The sequence below is a fragment of the Brachycentrus maculatus genome, unplaced genomic scaffold, assembly GCF_059751285.1.
Source record: "Brachycentrus maculatus isolate JH-2025_06_01 unplaced genomic scaffold, ASM5975128v1 h1tg000069l, whole genome shotgun sequence".
Lineage (NCBI taxonomy): Eukaryota > Metazoa > Arthropoda > Insecta > Trichoptera > Brachycentridae > Brachycentrus > Brachycentrus maculatus.
Window position 1 is genome coordinate 3257480 of NW_028280823.1, and position 27164 is coordinate 3284643.

At 31.9% G+C, this 27164-nt stretch overlaps 4 protein-coding genes across 10 annotated transcripts in view; 3 read left to right on the top strand and 1 right to left on the bottom strand.

The window, feature by feature from the left end:
- LOC148311280 (glycine receptor subunit alpha-2-like) overlaps positions 1 to 27164 on the bottom strand; it is a 103930-nt gene that overhangs the window by 29534 nt on the left and 47232 nt on the right. The window lies entirely within an intron of this gene.
- On the top strand, positions 191 to 5969 carry LOC148311281 (15-hydroxyprostaglandin dehydrogenase [NAD(+)]-like). Its single transcript, XM_088257009.1, has 5 exons — positions 191 to 357; positions 1744 to 1977; positions 3004 to 3177; positions 4343 to 4497; positions 5745 to 5969. The coding sequence occupies exons 1-5, from the start codon at positions 265 to 267 to the stop codon at positions 5872 to 5874; spliced, it is 786 nt and encodes a 261-aa protein (XP_088113135.1). The 5' UTR covers positions 191 to 264; the 3' UTR covers positions 5875 to 5969.
- On the top strand, positions 9050 to 14763 carry LOC148311282 (15-hydroxyprostaglandin dehydrogenase [NAD(+)]-like). 3 transcript variants are annotated; one of them, XR_015837292.1, is made up of 6 exons: positions 9109 to 9276; positions 10703 to 10936; positions 11672 to 11845; positions 13184 to 13311; positions 14316 to 14425; positions 14544 to 14763. XR_015837292.1 is itself a non-coding variant. In XM_088257018.1 (5 exons), exons 1-5 carry the CDS (start codon positions 9184 to 9186, stop codon positions 14671 to 14673), a joined length of 759 nt encoding a protein of 252 aa, XP_088113144.1. In that variant the 5' UTR covers positions 9050 to 9183; the 3' UTR covers positions 14674 to 14763. The 3 variants fall into 3 exon arrangements, 2 of the variants coding, with proteins under 2 accessions (XP_088113144.1, XP_088113146.1); XM_088257018.1 differs by lacking the exon at positions 14316 to 14425 and having other exon boundaries at positions 9050 to 9276; XM_088257020.1 differs by lacking the exon at positions 14316 to 14425 and having other exon boundaries at positions 13184 to 13328.
- Positions 19707 to 25840, top strand: LOC148311283 (15-hydroxyprostaglandin dehydrogenase [NAD(+)]-like). Its single transcript, XM_088257016.1, has 5 exons — positions 19707 to 19976; positions 20737 to 20964; positions 23662 to 23835; positions 24297 to 24451; positions 25474 to 25840. The coding sequence occupies exons 1-5, from the start codon at positions 19869 to 19871 to the stop codon at positions 25604 to 25606; spliced, it is 798 nt and encodes a 265-aa protein (XP_088113142.1). The 5' UTR covers positions 19707 to 19868; the 3' UTR covers positions 25607 to 25840.

Sequence of the window (27164 nt, forward strand, 5' to 3'; positions counted from 1 at the left end):
AATTAGGCCGTTGCAGTTTTAAACATTGCTTTAGAAAATAAAATTGGTTGCTATTCGGCCGAGCCGAATTATATAAAAAATAAATATTTTTTATGCTTGTTGATAAATTCTGTTATTCGAGTGGTGGGATCGTGTTTACACAGCGATTCCCGGCGAGAGTATATAAGATCACCTGTGACATGCGGGCGCCATAGTCACTTCGCGTCCCGCTGGCAACCCTGGTTAGACGACAAATAACTGGATTGATTTTCAAATCTTAATAAGATGGATTTTAAAGGAAAGTTTGTCATCATTACCGGAGCTGCCAACGGAATCGGCGTCAGTTATGTGAAGGAATTGTTAAAAGCCGGTGTCGCAGTGAGTACATAAACAATATTAAATTTTTTATTCAAAATTCAAATAGTAAATAAAAATATTTCTTTCAATCTATTGTGACACGTGTTTCGATGAATTTCGTATCATTTTCAAACGTACGGTGTTCATAAGAATCATGAATGAATTAAGAAATTATATAATATTTCTTTATTGATTCGGCATTAACTTTGTGGAATGACATGTTGATTATTTTATTAAAATTATATACCACTTATTAAAAAATATACCACTTTACGACTAGTTTCGAAAACTTACAGATGTTTTCATATTCTAGTACAAATTAAATGTTTTAATTTGTACCAGAAGATGAATACATCTGTAAGTTTTCGAAACTAGTCGTATATATAAATAAAACTCATAAAAGTGGTGTATTCCAGTGTTTAATTTTAATAAAATATAATATTTCGTTACAGTGTTTATTTTGTTCCTTGCGACAATACTATTTCAAAGTGTTTTTTTATTGAAGGTAATATAATTTCGAATAGAGAAATCAATTTCACGTGTTATCAGTAGTTTAAAAGCTATAAAGTTAAAAATGTTAATTACTAATTAAATATTGTCATAAAACTCATTACACATTGATTTTTTTTAAGTAAACATTACTATTTCATAAAATATCTTTTGTCGGATTGTGGTCCCGTGGTTAGTGTCGCGGACTCTTAAGTCAGAGTTTCTCGGTTCGAACCCACTCTACCACAATTTGATTCCTTATTTCTAATAATGAGCCGCTTAGGCTCACAGAAATAGTATAAAATTGTAATATTTGTAAAAATAATAAAAACACAAATATTTCTCTTACTTAAAAAAAGTAGTTTCGCTGTGTACAAAAGAGACTCAACTATTATTGTGATTGAAGTGGGAATTGCACACAAAATAACTATATTAACAATCCACCACGAAACTTCACCGCAGGGGTAGGAAGAGAGAATAGAAGGCCACACCAATGTCTTTACAAACAATCTTCTTATCTTCCACATTCATGCATCTCCTCATACTCCTGACCATTTTCAAGTGTTTAAAATTCTTGATCATGCAAAGTTTTCCTCAGACTTCCTCTGCCCCTATTTACTATTCATTCCTCATTCGTTCTCTAGGTGAATGTATTTGGAAATCGAATCAGAGGAATACCGAGGAAAACTTGCTACGAACAAGCATTTCTAATACTTGAAAGTGGCTAGTTCCGGAGTCGGAATAATCGGCGGGTATGTATGAGGTGATGCAGGAATGTGGAAGAAGCGAAGAATGTTTGCAAAAACAGAGTGGTTTGGCCTTCTATTATCGTGACGGTTTATTAGTTAGTTAGCATTCACTGATTATCGAGTCAATTTTTTTTGGACATCTTTACATTTTTCCGATTTCTCATTTCAGAAATGCGCCATCTTGGATATGAACGTCACCGCTGGCCAGGAAACCGCGACCACCCTTGGAGCAGAGTTCGGAAAGGACCGCTTGAAGTTTGTCAAGTGTGACGTCACCAACAACGAGGAGTTCGAGAAAGCTGTCAAGACGGTCATGGCTGAATTCAAGACCCTGGACATCTTCATCAACAACGCTGGCATCATGAACGACGGCCTCTGGGAGAAACAGATTCTCATCAATTTCGTAAGTCAATCTTAGGAGATTTAATTAAATAAAAATATACAAAACATGTATAAGACCGATTGCCACATATGGAATAGAGACCAGAGCAGACACCGCAAGAACCAAATCTCATCCAAGAACTTCAGAAATGAAGTGCATAACCGAAAACACATTAAGAAGCCGAATAAAGAACGAGGTGTGACGATTAGTTTGCTTCTTCTTTTATGCTCAATATCCACCGGCCTCTATCCTCTGCTCGTCTCTTCAACTCACCGCTATAACGCATGTCGGAGATAATTTGGTCCATGTAGGTTAAGCGGTTTGTCTTCTCTATGTAGTTTGTGCCTTCGCATATATCTTTCGCAATCATAAGCAGCAGGCCTGGGTGTCTTCAATTATGGCCTTACCATTTGGTTCGCTGCTGTTTCACTTCATTTAGTAAGCATCTAGACTCCCCTTCTTCTTCTTCTTCTTCTTTTTTTTCTTATTTAGCCATCTGTCCTCTACTGCTGGATAAAGGCTTCTTTCGTATACTTTTTTCGTTCTGCTTGCAGCCAGTTTCTACCTCCCACAGCGGCTATGTCATCGGACCACCTATTTTAAGGTCATCCAACGCCTCTTGTATTCTCCCGAGGTCTCCATTTCAACATTTTAAGGGTCCACCTACTAGATTTCCCAGCAATGCTTAATATCTCATTGTTCCCTTCATGTTCTGAGCAAAAAATCCTCAACCTGCGCCTGTAACGCCTCTATGTAAATTTAAGGATGTCTTATATGATCCATATGGCCTATCCATTTGGCTCGCTGTCGTTCCGTATCTTTCCATTTTTTTCCGGTCTGTTGCTACTTGCAGCCAGTTTATACCCCCACAAAGCAACTATGTCGGCGGACCATCTTTTTGAAGTCTTGCGACGCCTTTTTTATTCTCCCGAGGACTCCATCTCAACATTTTAGGGGTCCACCTTCTAGATTCCCCAGTTATGCCTCCAGCCGTCCCCAAATTTGAAGAAGGCTAAATGGTATTTACATGGTATTATATTTTTCTAGAACGCTGTCGTATTCGGAACGATGCTCGCCATGAACATCATGAGCAAGGAGAAAGGTGGCAATGGTGGCACTATCGTCAACATTGCCTCCATTTTGGGGTTGGCCCCATTGGCTGGATGTCCCGTGTACGTTGGTACCAAGCATGCAGTAATCGGTCTCACCAGGTCTTGGGCGGTAAGTAAAAAATCACATACGTACTAGACACCATCGTATAGAAAATACTTTATACAAAAAATGCTATATCACAGATATTGGTCAATTCAATTATATCAGGAAAAGTACAATAGACATATCGCTCACTTCTTTCAAGAACGTCATAAATCTAAAATCGTCAATTTTCGGATTGCCCAAAAAATATACTATATCCCAGCAAAAGGGCAAATTTTTTACTTAATATTTACCCGCTACAGGGCAGAAAGTGTTGTTTTGCATTTTGAAGAAAAGGTATTGTTTAATTATTTATTTAAATATACTAAATATTTTTCAAATGGAGAAAAAACCTTCAGGTTTTACCTAAAAAGATCTATTGGACAGTAAAAAGTTCAATAAGTGGCTTTATATTTATTTTTAATACATTTTATTATATTTTTAAACTTTAAAAACGATCTACTAAAAAATCAAGTTTTTTGATTTACGACGTTCTTGAAAGGAGTGAGCGATATGCACATACTGAGATACCGCGTGTGGTCATGACATATTGAAAGCAAACTAACACAGTAACAGGATAAACTCTCAACAAAGATGAAGAAGTACATATTTAAAGCAAACTAACATGATTGACATCTCAACATGGATGGGAATTAACAGCTCTTACGACCTGTCATTGCCAAGTGATCACGTGTAATATTCACTATTCTACCTATAATTCACAACTACAATACTCAAATTTCAGAACTTGTATATATACTTAAATTGACACATAATATGAGGTTTTGGCATCATCTATGGTTGAGTTGAACGATATTCTGAAATGTTTTCTATGATTTTTAACAACTTTTTATAATTTAGTTTGTTCAATTTATGGAATGTCTAGAATACCCAGATATTTTTTTTGTAAATTATATTAGTAATGAGTGATTTTTCAGTTAAATATTTATTTAATATGACACTGGATTGGTACCTGAAGCGGAAGGCTGATCACCTTTCCTTCGTGCATTTAACGATCAAGATAACACTGCTTCTATACGATGCAGTGCCCTACGCACCATCAGGTGCGGATAAGGGTTGAAAGAAGAAGTTGAAGAAGAAATAACGTAGTTGTGAAGTTTGAAAGATAAAACTGTCACTCTTTCTTAATTATATTTGGATTTTGGTTTCCATGAGAGTTGTTGCATTTCAGATGCCGTACCACTTCAAGAAGACGGGTATCCGCATGTTGGTGATGTGTCCCGGAGTCACCACTACTGACCTGATAACGGGAGCTGGCAAGAGACAGCTGGCTGAGGATGTGAGCTCTGAGTGCCATAGGGAACTGAGCTCTCTGCCTGCCCAACAGTAAGTAACCTACATTACTTAAATTTTGACTACATTACTTAATTATTTTTTACATGTCATCAAAGATGAAGAAGAATATGCGGGTTATTACTTAAAAAAAGAACATATACTTTTACTGTCTGATGGAAAAGAATCTACTTAACTAACATAAATGTTTACAGTATTTTGCCCTGTATTAAGTTAAAAATATGCCGCTTTTGCTGGGATATAGTACATTTTCTGGGTATTCCGAAAACATGCACAACTCAAAATTGGCGATTTTTGATTTATGACGTTCTTGAAAGGAGTGAACGATATGTAATGCATTGGTAGAATAAATAAAATGTGATATGGTATGTTGTTATTGTTGCAATCTTACAATTTACCTATTCGTATGTCTGCGAATAACGGATTTTATATTTGGGTACATCGGATTAATATTTATAATTTTATTCGAATATACTTTTATTAAATGATACTTAATTCTCCGTTTTAATTGACACATTACATTTTACTTACTAAAATTTAAAATTTAATTAAATTATCATGAATTTTAATCACAGAACGATCTAACTAAAGGAATGTTTAAATTTTTTTGTGTTTATTTTTACATTTTAAATAACGAATTTCTTAACACATTTTTGTCGGGCGGTTATTTCGTTAACCCCTACCATAATTAGTATACTAATTAGGGTCGTATACTAATCACAACTAACCGCAAAACCTATTTCGATCTATACCACAACGTTTTTTGACGTCTTATGTAAGCAAATAGAACTACCAAATACCAAGAAGATACAAAAGTAAGCAAATAGAACGCTTATAAGCGTCTCCCGCTCATATTTATTTTACCTCTGATTTATATTTAGTAAATGGCATTTTTGTCCGCCTCCGTAGTGTAATGGTCAGCACGCTCGGCCACCTTTCTGGAGGTCCCGGGTTCGATTCCCAAGGGGGGTAAAATAAATATAAGTGATTTTTTCACTGTCATATTTATTCAATATTACCCTGGACTGGTACCTGAAGCGGAGGGCTGATCACCTTTCCTTCATGTGTAAACGATCAAAATAACACTGCGTTTATATGACGCAGTGCCCTATGCACCATTGGGGTGCGGATAAGGGTTTTTATATATATATAAATGACGTTATGTAAATGACACTTTTAATAGTTTCTCGCAAACAATATACCTATTAAGATGAAAACTTAATATTGCAGAGAAATAAATATTTTAGTTGGAAGATTTTGAAACCTTTATTATTTTTCAGAACCGACAATGTGGCCCAAGGAATGATGCACATTCTGAAGACCGCAGAAAATGGCTCAGTGTGGGTGAGCGAGGGAAGCAAACCAGTGTACGAGGTTCAGATCCCAGAACGGATGGCGATGAAGAAGTGAACTATCAATTAATCTTCAAAAAACTAATAAAGATGATATAAATAACCAAATAATATTTTTTTAAAGAAATAAAACACCATTTTAATTTGAAAAAATGTAATGAGTTTTTGCTAAAACATATTTTTACACACACACACACACACACACAAATATATATATATATATATATATATATATATATATATATATATATATATATATATATATATATATATATATATACATATATATATATATATATATATATATATATATATATATATATATATATATATACATATATATATACAATATATATATTTATATATATATATATATATATATATATATATATATATATATATATATATATACACACATATATGAAATATGAGCATACATATGTATGTTACCTTTGTAACTTAAGATTGTAATAGCCTTACAATATATGTATGATCATAAATAAAAACCTTTTAATATATTTTTTTATTTTTTATTTTTCATTATTTGAAGCGCTAAAATATTTGATGAAATAATATGAATTAATAAAAAAGTAAAATAAAAAAAAAACAAAGTTCACAATTTATTTATTTTTATAATGTTTATTAAATGAACCACAAGGTATCAGCAAAAAGATCTAACTTTTAATCAATTTAAACGAATCGGTTTGTATTCACAAATCTGGATTATCTCCAATTAAGAGTAATTTTTTATATGATTTTTATTTGATGATGTTTCATACTTTTCTGAAGATGGAGTTCAAGATTCTCTAATGCTCATGAAAAGAATCGCAGTTTGTCGAACCGTATCTTATTGTAACTACCCAGTCAAACAACTGAGCGCCGTGGCGTAGTTGGATAGACGCCCACTTGCGAAACTGGCGTCGCGGGTTCGTTTCCCGCCAATTGCAACATAAATTCAAGAACGTCTTAATCTTGCAATTGGTCTGGGTATTTGTGATGTATTTTCACATTATCCTTCCCTATCTTGACTATCCTACCTGCAGACAGGTCTCTAAAAAGTGGGCTTTGCGGGTTATTTTTAAATTCCTTAAAAAACTAGTGCTGAAAACATAAATTTCAAATTAACATTACTGCTGAATTTCATTATAAATATAACATATCGCTCACTCCTTTCAAGAACGTCGGATATAAAAAAACTTGATTTTTCAGGAGATCGTTTTTTATGTTTAAAAATATAATCAAATGTATTAAAAATAAATATCAAGCCACTTATTGAACTTTTTAATCTGCAACATATCTTTTAAGGTAAAACCTGAAGGTTTTTTCTTAATTTGAAAAATATTTAGTACATTTCAAAAAATAATTAATCAATACCTTTTCTTCAAAATGCAAAAACAACACTTTCTGCCCTGTAAAGGGTAAATATAAAGTTAAAAATATGCCTCTTTTGCTGGGATATAGTACATTTTCTGGGCATTCCGAAAACATGAACAACTTAAAATTGACGATTTTTTATTTATGACGTTCTTGAAAGGAGTGAGCGATATGTTTTGTTTATCAGTTTTAACTCTTCTTGCGAAAATTCAGATCAATAACTTTTTATCTCTCGAATACATTGTGTGCTATTGATGACCTTTTCAAGTTCATAGTAATAGCATAACAAATTGTTGGAAATAATCGGAAGTTCAATATTTAGATTTTATTGTTCAGATTATAAAATATTTATGACGAACTAATTATTGGCTAACTATGCATATTTTTAAGTTTTATTTTTTGTATAAATTGCCAATGATATTAATAACGTCACCAACATCATAACTAACTAACCATCACGCCGCTTCCCCGCAGTGGAGGCAGAGAGAATAGAACGCCACACCACTCTGTCTTTGCAAACATTCTTCGCCTCTTCCACGTTCATGCATCGACTCATACATACCCGCCGATTGTTACGACTCCTAACCTGACCACTTTCAAGTATTTGGCATACCTGATCGTGCCATGTTTTTCTCCGTCTTCCTCTGCTCCTTTTCCCAATTACATTCGCCTCATAAATTTGTTTAACCGTTCTTTCCTCACTCATTCGTTCTACATGTCCAAACCATCTCAAGACACCTTTCTTAATTTTATCGATAATGCTTATCTCAGCTTTGCATTCCTTCCTTATTTCACTAATAGAACATGTATCATACATCGTTTTGTCGCACATTCTTCTGAGAGATCGCATTTCGACTACATTCAGTCTACTTTCGTCCTTCTTTTGCCAACTCCATGTTTCACTTCCATACAATAGAGTTGGAACCAGGACTCCGTTGTGCACTGCCAGTTTAGCTTCCAACATCATAAGTTAAGAATAAAAATTAATAATGCACATGAGTAATTTTTGCCATATTGATAATCCCTAAATACATGAAGAAGAATCCGAAATGTCCAATTTTCCTTGGCTCTGTTTCATAAATCAGGCTGAATTTGACCAATGATGAGGATCACTGTGGTTTGTAGGTTTTTTGCATAGACCTGCGACTTAAGGAAACACCACAAGAAAAAGTCCAACGGGGTCAAATCGCACGATCTTGGTGGCCAGTTCACATCACCTCTCAATTAAATATAATATAAGCTGAAGAAGAATATGGAAGTCTGGGCTTTTACGGGGCTGACGACCGTCATAAGCTGGTTTAAGCGATCACTTTGTGATGTATGTGTACTTTTCTCATGTTTGTGATTATAATCGAGGATTCAGACCTCATATACTAATAATAGAGTTTCTGCTCAATAAAAAGCTTCTTTTCATCTCACCACTAGATGTCTCTAGTGAAGTTCTAGTGATTCAAGAATAATGTTTCAAAATTAAAGATAAAAAAGCAACAAAATCAATTGTTTCTAGAAAACAAAATGTTTTTAATTTTAATTGTTATTTATTTATTATAGTGATTTTTTCACTCTTATATTTATTTAATACTACCTGGACGGCTAATCACCTTTCCTTCATGTGTAAACGATAAAAAACACTGCGTTTATATGATGCAGTACCCTATGCACCGTTGGGGTGTGGATAAGGGTTTAAAGAAGAATAAAAAGTTTTATTTCTAACACAAAAGAGTCTTCTTTAAATTAAGCCGTTTCAGTTTTAAACATTGCTATCGAATAAAATTTTTTTTGCTATTCAGCTGAACCGAATTATCGGAAAAATAAATATTTTAAATGCATACTTACTTATTGATAAATTTTGTTATTCGAGTGGTGGGGTCATTGGCAGAGCGATTCCCGACGAGAGTATATAAGATAACCTGTGACATGCGAAATGCCATTGTCCCGCTGGCAACCCTGGTTAGACGACAAATTACTGGATTGATTTTCAAATTGTAATAAGATGGATCTTAAAAAAAAGTTTGTCATCATTACCGGAGCTGCCAACGGAATCGGCGCCAGTTATCTGAAGGAATTGTTAAAAACCGGTGTCGCAGTGAGTACATATCGTCGACGTATAGGAGATAATATGACCAACAAAATGTAAAATGTTCAAGAGGGCCATTTCACCGGTTTTACACTTTTGTTATCAATTAAAGACAAAGATATAATGTATTCACGATTCTGATTATTTTTGGGCGAATAAAGATGTATATTAACCTAAGTTTTTAAAAATACTTAAAGCAGTTGGTCACTTTTACTACGCATATCTAGGAAAAATTGCAGATATTTACATACGGATTTTTATTTTATTTTTATATAGAATGGCGTTGTATCTAGAATTTGTTGAATTCTAGAATTAAATAATATTATTATAAATATAAATAACGTTAAACATATTAAACTACAAATTTATTACGTTAAATAAAAAACAAGGAAGGAAAAGATTATAGATGAGTTGGATATTTGTAGGGAGGGGAATGAACGGGATCAAAATTTTGAAAAATTTTGCCATTTGGTTATTTATTGGGCAAACAAAGAATATATGGTTAAGGTCTTCCTGTTTAAAACGACATTCGCAAATGAGGGAGTCAAAGACACCAATCTTCGCAAGGTGCTCTCTCGTACAGCAATGTCCCATCCTCATTCGACAAATAGTGTTATTTAAAATTATCTTTCTCGTTCATCGAAATTTTCCTAAACTAAAGACGGGATGGAACATTAGGCTGAATGAGAGAGTAATGATTGCCTTTTGAAATTCTGGAGATGACTAGCTAGAAGACATATTATTATTTGGAGTTTTAAAAGGTCATCAGATGGGTAGTTAGAGAAATTTGTACTTCCATTTAAAATAGCTTCCTTAGCTAGAAAATTAGCTTTGTCATTTCCCGGAATGCTAGGTGACTTGGAATCCAAGCGAGAGAAACCTGAACGTTTATTTCTTTCAATTAACATAATTTATCACGAATTTAATATTATACGGAATTGGGATTGTTTAGATAGATTCCTGCTAATTTTTTAAGGGAGCTTAGAGTCGGATAAAATGAGGCACCTTTCAAACTTTTTGGTCATAATGTAGGAAAGAGTTTCTCTTATAGCCAAGCATTCTGCAGTAAAAACTGACGAAGGTTGAGGAAGTTTGAATTGAGCACAGTGACCGTCATTGTGGCTGTAAAAAGAAGCTCCTGTATAACCAGATATTTCTAATAAATATGTATAAAGTAAAATAAATATGAACATAAATAATATGAAATAAAATAAATATGAATATAAATAAATCAGAGGTAAAATAAATATGAACGGAGAGTGCATACATAGTTTCAAACACATATAATATACAATTTCATGAATTAATTGCTACTTACAGCCAAATAGGCCTACTCGTTCCAAGATGGAACTATTACTTCTTTTAAATACAACCTGCGTTTTATTGTGAATTATATTGAACCAAATATAATCTGTGACACGATTTCCCATTTCAGAAATGCGCCATCTTGGATATGGACGTCACCGCTGGCCAGAAAACCGCGACCACTCTTGGGGCAGAGTTCGGAAAGGACCGCTTGAAGTTTGTCAAGTGTGACGTCACCAACAACGAGGAGTTCGAGAAAGCTGTCAAGACGGTCATGGCTGAATTCAAGACCCTGGACATCTTCATCAACAACGCTGGCATCATTAACAATGAACTCTGGGAGAAACAGATCTTCGTTAATTTCGTAAGTCAATTTAGATTTGCCTAAATTTGAGTGTGTCCAAATCATGATTGGTTTGATCCACTTAGAAGATTTTGTTTAAATTAAAATACTTCCTTTATCAAAAAATTCCCGGAATGTGTTCAGAAAATTAGAAATACAAGATAATTTATCAAAATCGCTATTGTCCCCTTCAAATTACTCTCCATCGACTTCAACGCACTAATGCCAGCGCTTGATCAATCCTCGAAACAATTTTTAAAATCAGTTTTCGGTATGGCCATCAGAGCCATCTTCGATTTTTCCATGCTCCTTCATTCTCCGCTCGTCTCTTCAACTCGGCGTATCCACTGCAACGCATATCGGAGATAATGGTCCATGGAGGTTGACCGGGGTTATCCTCTATATTATATGCTTTTGCATATATCTTCCACCATCGTAAGAAGTAGACCTGGATGTCTTATATGATCCATATGGCCTATCCATTTGGCTCGCTGTTGTTTTGGTTTATTTAGTAAGCATCTCCACTACTGGCTTCTTCCGTATCTTTCCATTTTTTCCGGTCTGTTGCTGCTTGCAGCCAGTTTATACCCCCACACAGTGACTATGTCGGCGGACCATCTTTTTGAAGTCTTCCGCGGCCATTTTTACTCTCCCGAGGTCTCCATCTCAACCTTCTAGATTCCCCAGTTATGCCTCTAGCCGCCCCCGAACTTAAAGAAGGCTCAGTGGTGTTTACATGGTATTTTATTTTTCTAGAACGCTGTCGTATTCGGGACGATGCTCGCCATGAACATCATGAGCAAGGAGAAAGGTGGCAATGGCGGTACTATCGTCAACATTGCCTCCATTTTGGGGTTGGCTCCAACGGCTAGTTGTCCCGTGTATGTTGGTACCAAGCATGCAGTAGTCGGTCTCACCAGGTCTTGGGCGGTAAGTACAACATCACATACGTACTAGCAGGTTTTTTTTTCGTGTAACGCGGTGGCGTTCCGGCACTTATTTCCTTAATTCGGATATATATTTTTAATTTTCTAAATCAATTAGCCGGAACAATGTTTGCACTTACGTTATTACAATGTATATTTAAATAATTTGTCAAAATGATAAAATATGGTATTGTAATGAAATATTTTTTTAAAGTAAAAAGTTTGACATGAAGTGAGTTCATACAAAAATACGGTATTTTACAGATATTGGTAAATTCAATTTTGTGAGGATAAGTATTGCAATACACATATGCGTATACTGAGAAACCGCGTGTGGACATGACAAATAATTAATGAAAGCAAACTAACACAGTAACATGATTGACATCTTAATAGATGAAGAAGAATATTAATGTCTGGGTACTTACAAGTCTTACGACTATCATTGCCAAGTGATCACTCAATACACGTGTAATATTTACTATTATACCCATGATTCACAACCACACTACTCGAATTTCTGAACTTGTATATATCCTTAAATTGACACGTTATGTAAATTATTGGCATCATCTATAACACGATATTTTGAAAGTTTTCAAAAATCTTTTTCATTATTAAAAAAAGAAATGTTTTGTTGAATATTTCAAGAAGATTTTTCAGTCCATTTATTTAATATGACCCTGGACTGGTATCTGAAGCGAAAGGCTGATCACCTTTCCTTCGTGTATTTAACGATCAAGATAACACTGCCTCTATACGATGCAGTGCCCTATGCACCATCAGGTTAGGATAAAGATTAAAAAAGAAAAATAATAATTAATTAACGTATTTGCGAAGTTTGGGAAAGACAGAACTGTTTCTTTTTCTTAATTATATTTACAACATTTTGAGTGTGTCCAAATACTTGTTCACAAAATCTGGATTATCTCCAATTACAGGAGTTATTTTCATATTATTTTTTGACATCTCATCAAAGACGAAGAAGAATATGGAAGTCTGGGCATTTACGGGGCTGACGACCGTCATAGGCTGGTTTAAGTGATCACTTTACGCACGTGTAACATTCACCAATTCTACCCATTATCGACCACCACACTACTCAAATTCTTGGAAGTTCTATAAATATGAACCAATTTAGAAACCTTGTTCTTGAATCACTAGAACTTCACTAGAGACATAAGACACACGTGCGTAAAGTGATCACTTAAACCAGCCTATGACGGTCGTCAGCCCCATAAATGCCCACACTTCCATATTCTTCTTCATCTTTGATGAGATTTCAAAAAATAATACTTAATTATATTATTGTATTGGTTTCTATGAGAGTTGTTCTTTCCAGATGCCGTACCACTTCAAAAAGACGGGTATCCGCATGTTGGTGATGTGTCCCGGACTCACCACTACTGACCTGGTCACAGGGGCTGATCCTGAGTGCCATAGAGAAATGAGCTCATTTCCCATCCAACAGTAAATAACCTTTCATTGTAATTAATTTCATATGCCCAATTTAAAAATGGTTAGGTCCCAGACAAGATGGTCCGATGACATTAAGAAAGTGATGGACCTGCACTGGAAAAAAGTCGCGTCCAACAGAGAACTGTGCAAGTCCAAGGGGGAGGCCTTTATTCAATACTGGACACCAGAAGAAGGCAAGTTAGTAATTTGATAGTTGACGCTTAGAGAGACTATTTTTAATGTGACCAAATATTTCTTTACATTACAAAGATTTCTTTACGTAGGAATTATTTTACATTTTTTGACATCTCAATATATGTAGATAAATAAGAATATGGAAGAAAAATCTGGAACGGAGAAAACTGTTTTTTGGCAGATTGGTATGTCTTCTTCTTCTTCTTCATTATCTTGTTGTAAGCCTCGTGTCCTGTTTTTAAGAGGGATTAGCCTCCTGCGATGTCGATTCCCAGCTATCGACCCATCTCTATCTATCAGTGGTGGTCTGCTCGGGAGTCGTCTATCATGGGGTTGGCCGTAAAGTGCGATGTGGGAGTCTGGATGATTCCATTCTCCTCACATGCGCATACCACTATCTCCTTCATTGCCTTCCCCACCGAACGACATCTTCGATCTCGCATATTTCCCAGATTCTGACGTTTTTTATTCTATCTCGAAGACTCTTCTCTTCCTTTCTGATACGCTAAGTATATATATTCATACATTTGTATGTATGTTTTATAATTTCCTAAAGAAATCAAATATTATACTTAAACACAAAAATAACTGAATTGGTGAAATAAGTTTTTTTTAAATATAAAAATAGATGTAATTCGTTTAGGAAGAAGTATCGAAGAGCATTTCGTTTACAAAATATATTTTTATTTAGATAAAAGACAAATACAATATATATACATATATATATATATATATATATATATATATATATATATATATGTATATATATATATATATATATATATATATATATATTTATTATTTTTAATTTTTTTTTTTAGTTTATATATCAACATATTGATGCTCAAGGAACGTTCTACGGAATAAGGTTCGCACTATACTAAAAAAAGCAAATAGAACGCTTATAACCGTCTCCCGCTCTCTTCCAACAGTATGTTAATGACGCTTTTAATCGTTTCTCGCAAACAATACATTAAAATGAAAAAAAATATATTGTAGGGAAATAAATATTTATGTTAAAAGAGTATGAAATATCGAATATTTTTCAGAACCGACAATGTAGCCCAGGGAATGATGCACATTCTGAAGACCGCAGAAAATGGCTCAGTGTGGGTAAGCGAGGGAGGCGAACCAGTGTACGAGGTTCAGATCCCAGAACGGATGGCGATGAAGAAGTGAACTATCAATTAATCTTCATACAAATAATTTGTACTCAGAATTAAGCGCCCAAATATTATATTAAATAATATGAATCATTAAAAAAAGTAATTTATTTTTTTCATCCATTCATTCAAACCCGCATCCACACCCAATGGTGCAAAGGGCACTGCATCATATTAAAGGAGTGTTATCTTGATCGTTAACTCATAAAGGAAAGGTGATGAGCCCTTCGCTTTAGCCGGGAACTTTTTGATCAAGGTAGTATTAAATTCATATTAGAGTAAAAAAATCACTAGTATTTGTTTAACCCCTGGGTGATAAACCGGGGACCTCCTGTACGGTAGTCAAGCGTGCTAACCATTACACTACGGAGCCGGACATAAAAAAATTAAGTCACTAAAAAACAGTCTTTACTTTTTATTTATTTTTATAAGTTTATAAAATGTATTTGGGTAGTATGTTTTCTAGGGATGGAAAGATTGATAAAGATATAGAAAGGAGAGTGAATGCTGGGAACAAAGTGAACGGTGCACTTAAATCAGTTATAGCAAATAAAAACCTATCAGCGGAAGCTAAACTGGCAGTGCACAACGGAGTCCTGGTTCCAACTCTAATGTATGGAAGTGAAACATGGAGTTGGCAAAAGAAGGATGAAAGTAGACTGAATGCAGTCGAAATGCGATCTCTCAGAAGAATGTGCGACAAAACGATGTATGATAGATGTGCGAATAGTGAAATAAGGAAGGAATGCAAAGCTGAGATAAGCATTATCGATAAAATTAAGAAAGGTGTGTTGAGATGGTTTGGACATGTGGAACGAATGAATGGTCAGGTTAGGAGTCGTAACAATCGGCGGGTATGTATGAGGAGATGCATGAACGTGGAAGAGGCGAAGAATGTTTGCAAGGACAGAGTGGTGTGGCGCTCTATTCTCTTTGCCTACCCCTGCGGTGAAGCGGCGTGATGGTTAGTTAGTTAGTTAGTTAGTTTATAAAATATACCACTTCAATCAATTTAAATGAATCGTATTATATTAGAATAATATTTTTACATTCACTGATTTAAGAGTCAAGTTGTGAATCAACAGTGCATTTAAAATTTACTGTCTGTATCACGAATCCACAATACATATTACATATATAAATTCATTTAAATAAGTCTTTTTCTAATTGAAAAAAGTAATACCTAATTTACACTTGGTGTTTTCCAATAGTTATGCAAATAAAATAATTATACCTGATGTTTTTTCTTTTAATTTTTTTTAAACCATTCCAATCAGTTAAATTTCCAGATGGAGATAAGTATCACTTTATGGATATTGGATATTAAATATAAAAAAAAACAAGTTGATATTTCAGTTGGTTTCGCCGAAAAGTTTTAAATTTCTCACAAGCGGGTACAGCTACATGTTGAAAATGGTTGGAGTCCAAAAAATTGAATAAGACTGACAATGACACTGCCCCTATATATTACGATAAAAGCAATACTTGCAAGTCTTAAGTGTTATTTTATTCTCAATACTATTAATATTTAAAGCATTTACTTTGTGGATAGTCATTTTTACTCATTTATTTTTTTTACAAAAATGTTAATAAAATTAGTATATAACCACTCACCGAGATTTTTACGTCTACCGGTTTCGAGACGTACCCGTCTCTTCGTCAGGACAATGTTATAAACAGTAATGTTATTTGATAGATTTTTAGTTCACATAGGGAATGGACCATGAGATTTTTGGTTAAATCAATTCATAAAATTGTAAGTAAGTGATTCTCTATTATTTAATTAGATTTTTGGTCGTATAAACAAAGAAGAAATATTTATTGATTTGGCGTTTAATTTTTAGAACTCCATTTTAAGTTATGTATTCATTGTAAAATCAAACACAGATTATTTGAGTCTACTTAGTTGTATTGTATTGTTAAAAAACACATATAAATTAATATTGTGACAATTGTTTCGCCTAGTTATAACATTTTCAAACGAATGTGAAGATTATTTAATCAATCAGTACAATTAAGTCAGTCTATTTCATTTATAAAATTAAACAACTTTGTTTTAACCACTTTTTTATTGGTACCCTTTATCCAACCGGTTTCGACAAGAACCTTGTCATCATCAGGATTTATGTACCTACTAAATTCTAAAATATTGAAATACTCTAAATGTGTTAAATTCTAAAATATTGAGTATTTCAATATTTTAGAATTTAGTACATAAACCCTGATGATGACAAGGTTCTTGTCGAAACCGGTTGGATAAAGTGTACCAATAAAAAGTGGTTAAGATACAGTTGTTTTATTTTATAAAGTTTATAAAATGTGCCATAAAGAATCTGCGAAATACATTCAAGAAACAGTAAATTACATCTTCACATTCGTTTGAAAAAATTGTCACAATATTAATTTTTATGTGTTTTTTTTAAACAATAAAATACAACTTAGTGGACTTAAAAAATCTTTTTTTTTTATTTAACAATTAATACACTAAAAAAGAAATAAAATCGCCTGCAACACAAGTTAGGACCCCCTTAAATTAAATTCAGGAACATAGAGTTCAAGTAAAAGTTCAAGGAGTCATATAGAATAAAATAAAAACATTAAAAACATTTTAAGGCGACATAATAATTACGTTATAACTCAAAATTCGTTTATGACGCATTTGAAGCGCGATAATTTTGTTAGTTAAAAATAATGACATTTAATAATAACTATTTTTTTTAGCGGCATGCATTTTTAAGTGGAATGTTAGCGGTTGTTTTCATAAGAACAACATCATATGTCAAAATTTATGATTTTTCAAGAGATTGATAATAAGGGTTCGTTAAAAAAATTATGATATTAAACAATAACATTTTTTTGTTTAAAATAATTTGCTGCATTGAGTCTTAGCAATAAGTCAGAGCACAAAATAGCTCAATGCATAGCTGTGAGTTTCTTCACTATAAGTTTGAGTATACAGTTGGCACAATAAGGATGAAAGCTGACCGAATGGATTGAAATGCGATCTCTCAGACAAATGTGCGGCAAAACGATGTATAATAGAAGTTCGAATGGTAAAATAAGTAAAAAAAATGCAAAGCTGAGATAAGCATTATCGATAAAATAAAGAGGGGTGTTGTAAGATGGTTTGGACACGTATAACGAATGAGTGAAGAAAGAACGGTAAAAAAAATAATGAGACGAATGTAGTCGGTAAAAATGAGAAGAGGAAGACCAAGAAAAACTTGGCATGATCAGATATGTAAAATATGTACTTGAAATATTGTCGGATCAGAATGAGTCGAAATAATCGGCGGATATGTGTGAGGAAATGCATGAATATATAAGACAGATTGGCGTTGCGTTCTATTCTATGTGCCTACCCCTGCGAGGAAGCGGCGTGATTGTAAGTAAGTAAGTTAGTTTGTTTAATAAATAAATAAATACGGAAAGGATGAAAAAACATTGTTATCGGCGAAATTTATTCATGTTTAAACAATGCTAGTCCGAGAATAATAATTTTAAAACGATTCCTGAATTTATAAAATGCATAAACATGAATGCGTTGTGTAGGTACATTTTGTGCGTGTGACAGAAATGACACAACATGACACAATAACGTATGTAATGCTGTTATTTAATACGGTAAAAATTGGGAGATTTGTGCGCAAAGACCAAATAAATATAATGTTTGTATTTTGAAAGTAAAAAAATTAAATTTATTAAAATTATTTGGGTAGTATGTTTTCTAGGGATGGAAAGATTGATAAAGACATAGAAAGGAGAGTGAATGCTGGGAACAGAGTGGATGGTGCACTAAAATCAGTTTTAGCAAATAAAAATCTATCAGCGGAAGCTAAACTGGCAGTACACAATGGAGTTCTGGTTCCAACCCTTATGTATGGAAGCGAAGCATGGAGTTGGCAAAAGAAGGATGAAAGCAGACTGAATCCAGTCGAAATGCGATCCCTCAGACGAATGTGTGGCAAAACGATGTTTGATAGATGTTCGAATGATGAAATAAGGAAAGAATGTAAGGCTGAGATAAGCATTATCGATAAAATTAAGAAAGGTGTGTTGAGATGGTTTGGACATGTGGAGCGTATGAGTGAAGAAAGAACGGTTAAACAAATTTATGGGGCGAATGTAGTTGGAAAAAGAAGCAGAGGACGACCTAGGAAAACTTGGCACAATCAGGTATGTCAAATACTTGAAAGCGGCCGGGTCAGGAGTCGTAATAACCGTCGGGTATGTATGAGGAGATGCATGAATGTAGAAGAGGCAAAGAATGTTTGCAAAGACGAGTGGTGTGGCGTTCGATTCTCTCTGCCTACCCCTGCGGGGAAGCGGCGTGATGGTTAGTTAGTTAGTATTTTGATGAATAGTTACCGAAACGAAATATGCGAGTACGAAATATATATCGGGTCATCTCAACACATCTCTATGTTGAGATAAAAATGTCAAAAATAATTCCTAAGCGGAGATAATCCAGATTTATGAAAGAGTATTTGGACTCAATTAAAAATGTTGAAAATAAAATAACAGATCAAATTATAAGAAAATTTAAATCATGTTTTCAGGCGGTTCTCAAATTTGTGAATTCAATCAAGGATTTGGACCTTGCATACAAATGCAAAGAGTCTTTGCTTGACAAAAGTTTTCTCTTTTCCAACATAGGTGTCGGAGAAATTCGTGACACATGAAAATTGATCAATATATCTGGGAAAATTGAGAGGTATGGTTGTCAATCATGGGTAGAATTAATGAATGTTACACGCGTTTAAAGTTATCACTTAAACCAGCCTATGACGTTCGTAAACCCCGTAAATGCCCAGACTTCCATATTCTTCTTCTTTTTTGTTGAGATGTTAAAAAATGTATGAAATTAAATCAATTTTATATTTTGTAATATTGCAAAGAGCGCTCCTTTCGAAAGCGAATAGCAAGCTTTCACCGTTCACAATTTTTTATTCCGTCAATCACATTAATGCTTCCAATAAATTATGTAAATTGTACTCTAGAAAAAAAATGTTAACCCATTTATATAGTAAACCGTTAAGGCTACAAGTCACCATTGACTCCTGATCGCTTGTCCAGTTCACACATATTTTGAATCGAATTGTAAAATAACCAGCGTAACAGTAGAAACGTTTATTGATTGCAAGTATCAAACGTAGCTCGAAGTTTAAGAAGTATTATTTAGGTTGGTTTTATAGATTGTATAAAAGTATAATGGCGTACATCTCTGAAGAGTTCGAAGGGAAGTGTGGCCTTATCACGGGAGGTGCTAACGGAATAGGACTTCATGTCTCCAGGGAGTTGCTGTTAAAGGGTATATCGGTAATAAAAATACATTATTTGTATTTTGAAAGTATCAAAACTATAAGAATGTGAAATTAAACACTTGAATAATCCACTTTTTCAAGTTTTATTTTTATTTACGACTAGTTTCGAAAACGACAATTGTTTTCAATTAAAACCAGAATTTAATTTATACCAGAAGATGAAAACAATTGTCGTTATCGAAACTAGTCGCAAATAAAAATAAAACTCGAAAAGTGGATTATTCAAGTGTTTAATTTTAATAAAATAATCAAGTCATTCCACAAAAATAATGCTGAATCAATAAATAATATATAAGAATGTAAATAAAATTTTTTGAAAATTGAATAAGTAACAGATAAAGGGTAAAAATGATTTTATTGAAAAAACAGTTTTTTATTCCAAATGGCGGGGACATTTGTTGAACGTAATAGCTACAATATTAATTCATAAATTTTGCACATAAAAATTTTCGTAAGTCCTTCTCAACCTTTTTATATTGAATATTTTATATGAATATGTATATTTTTCATAACGTTTTTTTGACATATTTTAAAAGTCTATAATTCAAAACATAAATTTAAAAACTATTTCAAATATTAAATACAAGAAAAAGTTAATAATACAATTAAGTAAAAGTAAAAAACCAGATTTTCAAAAGGGTTCAAATTAAATACACAAGAAAAAGAAAATAATGCTTCCTTTTTCGAGTGAATATTTTTTTTGGTATTGTAAATGTTAATACTGTTTTATGTTTTGTTGTTTGCTTTTATTGAAGAAACTGGCAGTCGTTGACAAAATGGTCGCTCTGGATACGTGCAGAAGGCTGGTAGCGGAGTTCGGTAAGGACCGTATCATGTTGGTGAAATGCGACGTCTCTGTAGAAGCCGAGATGGAGAAGACCTTCAAGACGGTCTACGAAAAATTTCAAGCTTTGGATATTGTCATCAACAACGCGGGAATATTAGATGATTTACTATGGGAAAAGGAAATCGCTATCAATCTGGTTAGTACTTTATAAAATTCGATACTTAAGGGGGAGTACATCCAATTCAGTTTGCGTCCAGCTGCACAAGAAGCCACACGCTTTTATTTCATCACTCGTGAATTATATTTTTTTCTAATATACATCGGAATTTGACTTATTTTTAGAATATACAGTGGCGAGCACTCAAATGTTTCCGGACAAAAAATATCAGCTTTCTTTTTAAATACTTTTATTTGTCAAGATTTCTTGATAGATTGTCATTTTAAATTTTTCAACAACACTGTTTAAAGATGATAAACAAAAAAAGTGACTATTTAGCGATCAAAAATTTTGTTTAAAAAATAATGATTTTAATGTTCATTTGCAGATTTTCCATTTTTCGCACAAAAAAAATTGTTCACTTAATACTCACTTTTTTTGATATATCATTTAAAAAAAAATATTGTTAAATATTTTGAACAGAAAATCTATCAAGAAATCTCAACAACAGAAAAATATTTTTTAAAAAACCTGATATTTCAGTCTGGAAACGTTTGAAGTGCTCGCTACTGTATAAATATATTTTTTTAACTCCTATCCTTTCAATAACTCTTTTTTTCAAAACCATATATTCATTTAGAATAAAAACTTTTTTTTCAATACAAAACGGTATTTTCAGCAAAATATTCCATTACGTCAAATGTCACATGGGCTTAAAGAAAATTAAGTTACGATTTATCGTATGTTGGGCGTTAAAGCATAGTATTTAGAATTTCTTTTTGACAAGTAAACCTTTCATGCTTTATACTTAAGCATGTTATGTGATGTCATCGATTAAGCATGAAAGAAATCATGATTAACTGAGAAATATATGTATAAACTTTTGAGAAATGTGATAACTCTGTGGGTGTTTTATGTCAATATCGATATTTATTTAAAAAATAATATCCATAACCATATACCATTTTAGTATTAACAAAACAAGTATTTTATAAAAAAATATAGGGCATTAAAACAAATATTCTACTTTTTTTTTTTATGTTCGTACTATGATAAATTTATTAAATTAAGAGTTATTCTGAAAATGACGAATTAATTAAATTATTATGAACAAACTTAGAGACAAATCTAATATATTATATTATTGAAAGGGATGATGTTACTATTAAAACGAAATAACTTTTGGTATGTACAATAATCTTATTCACCTCCGTTGTGCAGTGGTAAGCATATTTGGCTCCCATACTGGAAGTAAAAGGTTCGATTCCCGGGCGACGGGGGTTAAAATAAATATGTATTATATCACTGTTATATTTATTTAAAAATATAAGTGATTTTTTCACGCTTACATTTATTCAATATTACCTGAAGCGGAGGGCTGATCACCTTTCCTTCGTGTGTTAACGATCAAGATAACATTGCATTCATATGATGCAGTGCCCTATACACCATAGGGTGTGGATGAAGATTTGAATTGATAAAATTTATTTAATTTAACCTTGGACTGGTTCCTGAAGCGAAGGGATGATCTACTTGCCTTCATATAATAAACGATCGAATAAATATTGCGTCAATTTGATGCAGTACCCTATGCACTACTGAATGCGGACAGCGTTCAGTACTAGTAATATATTGAATAATAATTTAAACGTTCAAATGTTTTCATACATTTGATTTTACGGCGAAATTAAAATCAATTAAACATGAATGTAGATTTATGTAAAATAAGAAAGCTATGGTTGGTCGTTTTCATAATACTCACAATATGTACGGCATTGTAAAGGTCAAGCGATTCATGTAATTATGTCATTTATATTGTACAGTTAAAAGTATCGAATAATTTATATGTCGGACACATTGCGTCCGGAGAAAATGAGGTCTTTCTGGGCTTCAAATTAATATCTCATTTGCATACTATATCGCTCACTCCTTTCAAGAACGTCATAAATCAAAATACTTGATTTTTCAGGAGAACGTTTTTACAGTTTAAAAATATAATGCAATGTATTAAAAATAAATATCAAGCCACTTATTAAACTTTTTACTGTGCAACAGATCTTTCGAGGTAAAACCTGAAGGTTTTTTCTGCATTTGAAAAATATTAAGTATATTTAAAAAAATTATTAATCAATACCTTTTCTTCAAAATGCAAAAACATCACTTTCTACCCTGTAGCGGGTAAATATTAAGTTAAAAATATGCCACTTTTGCTGGGATATAGAACATTTTCTGGGCATTCTGAAAACATGCACAACTGGAAATTGACGATTTTTGATTTATGACGTTCTTGAAAGGAGTGAGCGATATATGAAATGTATAATAGAAAAAGTGTTTAAGGTCCAAAATAAGTTAAATCGTAACTTAATTTTCCTTAAATCCCGGTTACGTTTGACATAAATTTACATGTTTTTTCTTATACACCGTTTTTGTATTAAATAATAAGTTTTTATTTGAAATAAATAAATCGTAGTCATACAGGAGAAAGTGACCAAGTGCATTTATTTCAAAGAAGGGGATCGTTTACTATTTGATATCTTACTAGCTTGATATTGCCCTGAAAAAAATCCCAAAGGATTCTAAACATAGAAGTACATTGCCGATTACATTAAGTCACTTTCATCATTCTTTTGCCAACTCCATGCTTCACTGCCATAAATTAGGATTAGAAGCAAGACTCCGTTTTGTATTGCCAGTTTAGCTGTTGCTGAGAGTTTTTATGAGACAAAATATTTGCAGAATGGCACCATTAGAGGGACATTATTAGGTTTGAAGTACATGAGTAAACTGGAGGGAAAGGAAGGAGGAACTATCGTGAATGTTGCATCAGTTTCCGGTATTCGTCCTTCCGCCGGATGTCCCATCTACTCGGCAGTTTCTAACGGAATCATCGGACTGACAACAGCTTTTTCGGTACGTATATCAAATGATAAATTAAATTAAATATAAAAATGTGATGAATAATAAAACTATTTTGTAAATAAACCCTAGAATATTGAATGTATTTATTTATTTATATATATATATATATATATATATATATATATATATATATATATATATATATATATATATATATATATATATATATATATATATATATAAATATATATATATATATATCTATATATATATATATATATATATATATATATATATATATATACATATATATATATATATATATATATATATATATATATATATATATATATATATATATATATATATATATATATATATATATATATATATATATATATATATATATATATATATATATATATATATATATATATATATATATATATATATATATATATATATATTTAGTTTTTTTTTTGTTTTTTTATGAAGTTTTTTTTTGTATTAAGATGCCGTTCCATTACTCAAGAACTGGAGTGAGAATGATGACCATGTGTCCTGGGATAACATACACCAAGATCATATCTGGAGCCAGTAACAAAATGTTGTCTCCAGATATTGGGAAAGAGTGGCTTAAGGAGCTTTCTACCACTTCAACACAAAAGTAAGTTGATGACGTCTATTTGAGAATCTGAATATGAGATGTATATTTTAATAGTGCAAAACGGAGTTCTGGATGACCTTTCTAATGTACTGAAGTAAAGCAAAGAGTCGGGAAAAGAAGGAAAATAGACTGACTGTAGTCGAAATGATGTAAGGTTTGCAAAAAATATATATTCCAATGGTGTAATAAGCAAATAATACAAGGCTGAGATAAGCATAACCAAAAAAAAAATGTTGAGATGGTTTGGACATCTATAAAGTATGAGCAAAGAAAGAACGGTAAAACATACTATATACGGAGAATGTAGGTAAAATAGAAGCAAATGAAGACCCATAAAATCTTGCCATGATCAAGTATTTCAAATAGTTGAAAGTGAACAGGTCAGAAGTTGAAATAATTTACGGGGATGTAAAAGGAGATGCAAGAATGCTGAAGAGGCAAATAATGTTTGATGATAATGAGTTTGTATGGCATGGCGTTCAACCCTTTCTGTCTACTCCTTCAGTAAATAGTTAGTCAGTTAGATAGTTAGTCAGCAATGTATATTTAGTTAGTAAATGTATATTTCAATATTTTACAATAAAACTGCAGAACATTATAATGCGAAATGAAAAAATCGGAAGCGATCATTGATGTATATATATTTTTTAAATTATGAATCGCGTTAAACCATATTTGAGTAATATAAAAAAATAATTCAGAACAGATAAGAGGTTGCCATATATATTTTTTGGAATAAACACTTAAATATACAGAAAAAAATCATTTAAATTCAAGGATTATTTAAGTCAGGACCGGAAGTTTATTGCAATGAAATATTTATCATAATTTACGTTTTATCCTTAATTTAGGATATGACTAGTTATCCACGCATATTAAATAATTTTGTTACTTGACCGTCTAGAAAAAAGGATCAAAATAATGATAGCTGTGACGTTTTCTTACGGGTATCTAACAAAAATATATTTCTCTACTTCAAGAGACCGTTGTATGTAAGAATGCATATTTTTATAACTTTTTAGACCAGAGAATGTAGCCAGTGGTGTTGCTCACATGTTGCTGCACGGGTACAATGGTAGTACTTGGGTCAGCGAGGGAGGAAGATCCATTTATGAAGTCAACAAAGTCAGTCAAGAGGAGACAAGATCGTTATAAAAGAGCAGAAATTAATAGACGAACAACATCCATTTTTCCAGTAAAATTCATTTAAAATATGCCTTATGATACATACGTCAAAAGGCAGCTTTTGAAAAAAAATTATACTCTCTTCACGAAAAGATGCCGATAGAGGGAAAAGAAAACAATATAAATAAATATTTTTATAGTTATCTGAAATCCATGAAATTGTATGTATTTATTTGTATAAATACTTATTTTTAGTTGCATAAATAGTTCTGTTTGCTTTTCGAAATAGAAAATTAATATCGGTTTTATATGACAAAAAAATAATAATATAATCTTATTCATAATTATACCACATTATAAACTTTTATTTCATTGAAAATTTCTACACTTTTGATTTGGAAATCACTTTGTAGTAATACCCATTGATTTTATTATTTAAATTTTAGATGGTAAATACCACTATTCTTTAAAATTTGTTGTGACATATGTTTCGATACATTCAACAAAAAAATATGTTTAATGCATGGGAACACTTTTCGGAATAGGTTTTTTTGAAAGTCGCATTTACCAAGATTTTTATTATTATTTTTTTTCATATATATATATATATATATATATATATATATATATATATATATATATATATATATATATATATATATATATATATATATATAAATATATATATATATATACATATATATATATATATATATATATATATATATATATATATATATATATATATATATATATATATATATATATATATATATATATATATATATATATATATATATATATATATATATATATATATATATATATATATATATATATATATATATATATATATATATATATATATATATATATATATATATATATATATATATATATATATATATATATATATATATATATATATATATATATATATATATATATTTATATATTTATATACATATATATTTATACATATTTAATTTTTAATTGAAAAAAACTAAGACTGGATATGGATTGAATTAAAACAAAACATTTTGCTTGTGTGGTTTATAAATATATTCTTATATTATATTATTTAAATAAGGTAGAAACTATAATTAAACATAAATTATTTAAATTAGTTTCATATGTCATTGTCTAAATTTTGATAATTAAACATTTCAAACCAAACTTCAAGCGTTTTATTTATTCTTCCTGTTTGTATTAATTACGTATTGCTAGTTTGTGATGTATACAATTTAAAATATTAAATCTTAGATTTATTTGATTAATTTTCCAGAAAAATAATCAAGGAGTTGTCAAGGGTATTGAAAAAGAAATGAATTGGGAGAATTATTAGTCTCTTTTCTTCGAAACCCATTGACATTATAATTTAGTTTCAATTAAAACATTTTTAGTGTGTGGTTTCGCCACAGTGCGAAATGAAACTCAAACAAAATAATTATTCGAAGGACCAGTCTTATGGTATTAACAATAAGACGACGATTCTACAAGATAGAAATATTTAGATCGATTTGGAGTCGTGTTACTCTCCCGAGTTAGTTCGATGATTTATGCTCGAACTTTCAAGTACTAAGGGACG

What these genes read in the sequence shown, in the direction of transcription:
- LOC148311282 (XM_088257018.1), top strand. Translation starts at nt 9,184, where the DNA reads ATGGATCTTAAAAAAAAGTTTGTCATCATTACCGGAGCTGCCAACGGA. An exon ending in TGTTAAAAACCGGTGTCGCA is followed by an intron (nt 9,277 to 10,702) that starts GTGAGTACATAT and finishes TTCCCATTTCAG; the next exon opens with AAATGCGCCATCTTGGATAT. An exon ending in GTCTCACCAGGTCTTGGGCG is followed by an intron (nt 11,846 to 13,183) that starts GTAAGTACAACA and finishes TGTTCTTTCCAG; the next exon opens with ATGCCGTACCACTTCAAAAA.
- LOC148311281 (XM_088257009.1), top strand. Translation starts at nt 265, where the DNA reads ATGGATTTTAAAGGAAAGTTTGTCATCATTACCGGAGCTGCCAACGGA. An exon ending in GTCTCACCAGGTCTTGGGCG is followed by an intron (nt 3,178 to 4,342) that starts GTAAGTAAAAAA and finishes GTTGCATTTCAG; the next exon opens with ATGCCGTACCACTTCAAGAA. An exon ending in AGCTCTCTGCCTGCCCAACA is followed by an intron (nt 4,498 to 5,744) that starts GTAAGTAACCTA and finishes ATTATTTTTCAG; the next exon opens with AACCGACAATGTGGCCCAAG.
- LOC148311283 (XM_088257016.1), top strand. Translation starts at nt 19,869, where the DNA reads ATGGCGTACATCTCTGAAGAGTTCGAAGGGAAGTGTGGCCTTATCACG. An exon ending in AGGAAATCGCTATCAATCTG is followed by an intron (nt 20,965 to 23,661) that starts GTTAGTACTTTA and finishes AAATATTTGCAG; the next exon opens with AATGGCACCATTAGAGGGAC. An exon ending in GACTGACAACAGCTTTTTCG is followed by an intron (nt 23,836 to 24,296) that starts GTACGTATATCA and finishes TTTTGTATTAAG; the next exon opens with ATGCCGTTCCATTACTCAAG.